The sequence below is a fragment of the Trachymyrmex cornetzi genome, unplaced genomic scaffold, assembly GCF_001594075.2.
Source record: "Trachymyrmex cornetzi isolate Tcor2-1 unplaced genomic scaffold, Tcor1.1 scaffold386, whole genome shotgun sequence".
NCBI lineage: Eukaryota > Metazoa > Arthropoda > Insecta > Hymenoptera > Formicidae > Trachymyrmex > Trachymyrmex cornetzi.
In genome coordinates, this window is record NW_017298597.1 from 36266 (window position 1) to 43721 (window position 7456).

General features: G+C 28.4%; 1 protein-coding gene across 3 annotated transcripts in view; it reads right to left on the bottom strand.

Moving 5' to 3' along the window:
* Positions 1-1239: 1239 nt before the first annotated feature.
* cpx (synaptic transmission protein complexin) overlaps positions 1240-7456 on the bottom strand; it is a 137345-nt gene continuing 131128 nt past the window's right edge. For all 3 annotated transcript variants that reach the window (XM_018511773.1, XM_018511774.1, XM_018511775.1), the window contains 2 exons: positions 3601-3730; positions 1240-2072 (listed from right to left, as the gene is read on the bottom strand). In XM_018511773.1, the coding sequence (XP_018367275.1) occupies positions 1999-2072; positions 3601-3730 (204 nt within the window). In that variant the 3' untranslated portion in view covers positions 1240-1998. The remainder of the gene's footprint in view (positions 2073-3600; positions 3731-7456) is intronic.

Sequence of the window (7456 nt, forward strand, 5' to 3'; positions counted from 1 at the left end):
AATCACGCTTGTTACTTCCTAGCTAGTTACGCAGAAGCTCTAATCGTACGGCAACCATCATGAGATCACAAAAGTGATATTGCCGTTATCAGGGTTTATTAAATATATCTATGCCCAATAAAATTGTCGAATACAAAACTTTAAAAGTTTCGACGATTCTTTAAAAAAAACTTCTGAGAACTTCCAAAAATTTCCTACCAGAGAAATATTGTAGGAAACCTCCTCCTATATCCCTATCCGAGAATCAATTAACATGTCTGAAACGTTCGCAGTACACGATCTTAAGAAATACAGAATAACTAGATATTCCACAAAATATCAAAATAAACAAATCATTAATACTAGTAATAATTAAAGAGTGAATCGTTAGTTTCCTCTAATAATCAACAGTTGATTTTCAAATCACCAAATTGCGCCAAAAATTCTTCATATAACTATAGATAATACCTAGACGAACTATAAATAGAAAATAACTCAGTATCCACAATTGGATACTTCACTCGTCATACCAGATAATTGATTTGTAAACTATACTACAGCTAAACACATTCTACAGAACACCTAATTATCCTATATAAAACACAACACCACTTCACACTTCGTTTTAACTGCAACAATTACATAAAAAAATCACACTCTGGTCGAGTCAGCATTCTCTCTCTTTTCTTTTTTGTCTTCATCGTCGTCTACGTCGTTTTTACCCCCTAAAATTTCCCTTCACAAACACCATCGACGATCGACAATATTTCAGTCATCTCTCCTTTTAGTTTTTACACATATTCTTTCATTTGTTTACTTCCAAATAAAATGAGATTAGACTTTTGGATTTCTAATTCTTCTCCGCGATATTTAGTTACTTGATTTCCATTCTTTCTAAAAACATATACTAATTGTGTCTATCTTTCGTACTTCTCTTCAAGATTATTGTGTCGATATTTTGGTAATTAATTTTATTTTTCTTCAATATCGTCAATGTCTGGATTTCTTCGTTTTGCGCTAAAAAAACTTCAGGATATCTGTCGAGAATTTCTTCCAAATTCATAAATTCTAAATTAAAATTTATATCTGGTTGTATAGAAATCGAGAGAATTGGTCTTTATATTTTCTCAAGAAGCATCTTTCAATTTTATTCTTTATTCTGTTGATTTATTTTGTCCTCCGATTGTTTCCATTTATTATATAAATATAACAATATGCTCCATTGTTTATTTATAGTTAATATTTTTGTTGAAATATTAATAATATTATTTATTTTGAGTTGTAGTTTTATTGTTATGAGGTTCTCTCCTAATGGATGGTTTACTGAAATTACTAATAAATTATCAGCACCGATATAGTTGAATTTTAAAATTTATTAAACATTTTTTTTCAAAAAATTAAATTTAGTTTTATATGTTCAATTAGTAATCACATTTTAATTCCAGTTATCAATACCAATTTCTTGTGTGTTATCAGATTTTAATAAAAGATCACATCTTTTCTCAGTTTTCGATTTTCTAATTTCTTATAACTTGCATGAATTTACAATTTTCGATATTTCATATCATTCACTTTTTTTTGATAGATAATTCGATTAACGTTTCTTTGCATAAAAGATATTCTTCTTTGATTTCTAATTTGAAAAATCTCATGCAGGATAAATCCTCGACAGGATCTTTTCAATTTTTGAAGTTGCATCTAAATGTGTGACGGTATAATGAAAAATCCTTCAGGAATCCTTTAAAAATCCTTGGAATATATCTTCTGGCTCATTCTCGTCATTCACTTTGCTTTAAGCAACGACCGACCAATCGACTGTTGAAATTGATCTCCGATTGATCGACACGACGATGACGTTCCAATGTTGGTAACTCTACGTTTTCCTCTTTCTCGTTGCTTCGTTATCTCTTCCGCTACCCTTTCCTCCTTTACTCCTGTGGGCAGCAGGGCGGACACGAGTCCGACAACGACGTATAATACCGTTGTCATCTTTCTCGTGAACCGCGCGATGCAATAGGCTCATTGGAGGCTGCACTTACTTTCAATTTGCGATTTGATCTCGTTCACTTGCGTTTCTATCGTATTTCTCAGTTCTGAAACAGTCAAAATGAGAATGTGTTTAATATTATAAAATATCAACAGTAAAATTCTGAGTAAAAGAATAATTAGAGAAAAATATACAAAATTTATGAAAATTTATAATTGAAAGTGAAAATTGTTTGTAAAGCAAAATATAAGATATTATAAAAAAGAAAGAAAAAGAGTGTAAAAGGAAAGAAAATGTCTATTTTATACGATTATCCTAATAGATGTCTAAAAATCCATATTTAATATAGTTGTTCGTTTAAGTTTAAAAAATTGTAATCTTTTTTTAAAACCTGTAATTTTTATAAAAAATAAGTTTTTATTTTCCAAATTTTATCTTTCTCTTAAAGATAATTATGCAGAAAGCCTATTTTTTTGCCTAATTTTAATTTGCACCTATGTGTATTCTTGTAAATTAAATATGAAAATTAATTTAGTTAAAACTGTTGATACGAAGTATAAATTAAAGTAGAACAATTAAATAAAGTATTTCTGCAGCTAAGAAAGCTAATTGTTGCACATTCTGCTTTAAAGCTTTCATGAATAAAATATAATTAATTTTTTTACTGATTCTTACAATTAGAATTAATATCTAAGTTGTTCCATATCTAAGTTGTTCCAGTAATTTATAAGATTTAATAAAAATCTGATAAAAATACAATAAAATAATTTTGTTTATATGTGCTATCTTATGTGTATATATACGTACGTGTGTGTGGCTGTAGTACATGTACGTGTGTTTAATATATGTTAAAAGACAAATTAATTAACTATATACATATACACATATACGTATATATACATAGTTAATTACTTGTCATTATCATATACATATATACGTATATATGTATATATACGTATGTATATTTGTATACACATAATGAGTCCAAATATATTCGGGAAGCTGGCAGATGTCTCTGAATCTCTCTAGTGTTGTTATGGATTTAGAGTAATTTCCCTAAGGGCTTGTTCTTTACTACTATATATATTAACAGAAACACGATTCAATGTTTTCTTGTATATATGTATACAAATAATGATATTATAGAAAATAATTACATTAATTCAGGTTTACAAAATTAGAAAACTTGTCACATTTTTTAACCAAACATATTTTGCGAGTCCATATGTACCTTCCCAAGTTTAGAATTAATATTATATATGAATATCAATATCCTAAGAAATATTTTATAGTTTATATAGATAATACTGGTAATAACGATTTTGAACTTCTTAAAAAGGACTATTATCAATGGCCTTATCTTTTTCTAAGATAACTTAATTTTTCACTTTTATTTTTTACAAAGTGGGCTGTGTATTTATATGGTTTTAACTTGAGATTAAGTTTTTATGATTAAAAATAAACAATTTTTTTATTCTTAATCATAATTCAAAACTTATTGAAGTCTCCATATTGTTATTTAAAAAAAAGTTAGGTTTAAAATTGTATAAAAAATTGCAAGTCAAAGCTAATTCAATGGATTTAAAATATCTTGTATTAATACATATCAAAGTAATATTGCAAACATTACATACTAGTGAACTCATCTTCGTCTTCGGCTTCAGCTTCAGCCGCCAATTCCTCTGGTGTCTTCTTCTTTCGCATTAGAGGATTAGGCTCTTCTTGTGGCATCTCTTGCACCTCCTCCCTTTTCTTTATGTTATACTGTAAAGCAAAGAAAAACAATATTTCATCAAGCGATGGAAAAATCTATAACTTCTCTTTTTAGTATTAAGAGTTTGATTATTCAATCATTTATAAAATCTTTATGAATACTGTTAATTTACTATAGCATTAATTTATTATCCTATTTTATTATTATATACTATAATTGTTATATTTAACATTTTTTTCTTATATTACAATTACATTTTTACAATAAATTACATTATATATTTTATTATCAAATGTCTTTTTATCATTTAATATTTATTTTACTGTATTATATTAATTTATATTTTAACAAATAATATCTCTCTTTTGTTCTTTCCCCGTCTCTCTTTCTTTCTTTATTCGCTATTTAATACATTCAATTTATAACATGCAGCAATGATCCTCGCGTATTGATGCTTTGTACTCTTGGTACAACAATAAGCTCGATTGCGGAGCAAACTGGACATAGCATTAATGGTACAAGTGCCGTTGTCGCTGTGTGTATAGGAATATGCCTCACATACAAGTATTATCATTACCTGTAGGATACATATATGTTGTACCACTGACCAAGGCCTCATTAATAATTGGTGCCTTTCAGTGAAATGATTTGTTATGCAATGAATAATAGTGCATACTCCATGTCAGCGTCATGAATGCCTTTGTTTCCTCCAGATGAGTCGCTTTTAGAAAAAACGCGTTATGTTTGATTATACAGGATGTTAAAAAAAACCATTAAGCATTTATATGATAGATGGTACACTGCACCAGTTTTTTATACTGAATAAAAAAGCCTTAGAAAAAACAGGTCGAAAACTCAACCGTTTCTAAGATATAACAATTTCGAATGTTAGTATCATAACTGATTTATTGGCTTCTATGTGTCGTATGCGACGTAAAGATTTACCTCAGTGTTTACAAACCGCGTTCTGAGTATCCTAATTCAATTTCCATACATTGCTTTATAATGATAAATTTCACCGGAAATCAGTAACTTGACATCAAGTAGCCATTACGACTGAATGGGCATTATGGGAGATTATCTCACAAAATCTATAATTCTCTCTCAAATAGGCAATTTATCTCAATTATCAGTGCAATTTATCCAAGTTTTCTTTTTTCGCGTCGTATGCAACAAGTAAAAGAGATAATAAGTTAATTATGATACTAACATATAAAATTATTTATATCTCAGAAACGGTTAAATTTTTTCGACTTACCCGAGTCAAAATTTTGACCCTTGATTAAACCTTTAATTCTATGATATAGTAGAAGCTAAAATATCAAGATAGGTTCAATTATGACACAATTTACTCCTACTTTGACTGTAATGATGTCGCAAATTTCCTTTTTCACTGCTTTTAGTAACAACCATATCATCAAAGTAGGTTTTATCTAGTTTATAGAACATTTAAATAGGTGCAAACTATCCTTAAGAATGTCAAAGTAGTATCAAAATTTCGACTCGGGTATGTTCACTAAAACTTTTAATACAATGTGTACTATTTACCACTTAAATGTTGAATGATTTTTTAACACCATGTATTATATATTGAGATTCAAAAACATACGTAACAATTTGAAATCAGTAATGTGAGACGTATTTTATATATAGATAATAGTATTTTACACACCTATTAAAACTTATTACGCGATTCCTGTTATTATATACCTACATCAGTTCACTTAAGTATAAATTAGTTCACTTAAGTATACATTAATTTTCTCTAGTTAAAGAAGAATTTTCTAGTTGAAGAAGAATCATTTCACAAATTATATTGCTTATCAGTAATATAATAATTAGTACAAGATATATTTTTTTCCCTTATATATATAACTTATAATTATGCAATAAAAGGAATAGTTTTTTATTACAAGCATAACTTTTTATTACAAGCAATATACATCTCGTTAGTATGCAAACAATATTTAGTCAACGATTATTTATTTAATAAGTTATTATACTTTATTATATCAAACAAATTAATATTTTAAAAAGTGGAGAATCAATATTGTTTTTTATCAAAAAATCCTTTAATAAGAAGGAAATAATGAAAACGTCAAGAAATGTACACAAAAAATATATGATATATCGTGCTACTCTTTGTAATGTAAATAATTTTTTCTTAATTGCAATTTTAAAAACACATCGACTAATATTCTAATTAGTACTTTAATAATTTCTAGAGTTTGAAAAGTCTTTAAAAGTTTTTTAAAACGGACATGAAGAAGAATTCTATTTTATCTCTTATAATCTTAATTCTCTGACTAAATATTTTACAAGAACTCATTGTTTTTTAAACTCTCAATCTCTCAACGAACATACGCGTTATGTCAAGGAGACAGATAGCACAAGGATAAACGAGCACTGTACCCCACATGGCAAGCGTCAAATCTGATGCTCTGATCCTGACGTTAATTAATGTTCCTCGATATACGCGCAACATGTCCGCGCACCTCTTGCATCTGCGTCAGTACGTGCGCTTCTGTCCATTCATGTTCGAAATTATGAGAACATTATTATGCGCCGGATTATAGTTGCGCGGCGATTTATCACGCGTTACATCTAACTTGCGTGCACAACTACTTTTAAAATAATAGGAAAATTTAAGAAATACTTAATTCCAAAGTCAAAACAGAGAGAATGAGGACCAATGTGTAAATAATTGTCAATTATAATCTTTAATTATTAAACATAATAATTAATTATATATAATATTGTACAATATATAGATATTAATAATAGTAATTACATTTTTCAGGATGTTATAATTGGGGATATTCATAATTATTCTTTAATTAAGATTTCTTGAGCATAAAGAATTCTTATTCCTTACAGATATTGTTATGTAACATTTATTAGATTTAATACATACAATAATTGCAACTGTTTGATAGTAATTAATGAATAAAAAAATATTTTAAATTTTGCACCATTCGCTTATTCTAATGAAATCAGTACAGTGTATTGCTTTCATGAAGTCCGCAGAGTGAGTCGCACTGCGGCGTTTTTGAGGCCTGCGTCCTTTCACGCCCTCGTTTCGATGTATTCTACATTCTTATGTAACTATTCATGTAAAAATGTTCTTTTCGCCATTATAGTTATTACAAACAAAACAAACTATATTAAATACAGATGATACTTTGAAACGAGTTATATTAAACAGATAATATTTTAATATTTTATTGACTTTTAGAAAATTTGATGTTTTATCAATATTTCCAAAATTTTATCAGCAATGTTAACATATGTATATAACTTTCTTCTCTACTTCTCCACACTTCTCCTTTCATTATCCATTCGTTATTATCGTTATACCTACAAGCATTATTAGTTTGTAGAAGCAAAAGGAGAGATTGGAAGAAGAGATTATGGTATTTGGTATTCCCTATATGCATCATAAATTTTGTCGGTACTAAAAATGGACAGAAGATCTGATACGATGTCATATTACCGCGACATATTACCGCGATCGAGAAATTGGAATCTGAGATCTCTGTCAGAATTCAGAGTTATAGTAAATTTCAAAAGATGCGTATCTTATTGCGCCTGATCCTTTTTCTGAAAATCTACATATACTTAGGGTAACTCCGGTATATACGCCGCACCTATCAAAAACTTAATTTATTAAGGGAGGGGTATAGTTAATTCGCGGTCAAAAGAAGGCATGTTTTTATGAATTTTTTTAGGCGCTCTGGTTAGTGCCAGTGTATTGAAATAAAATTATAATAATAAAA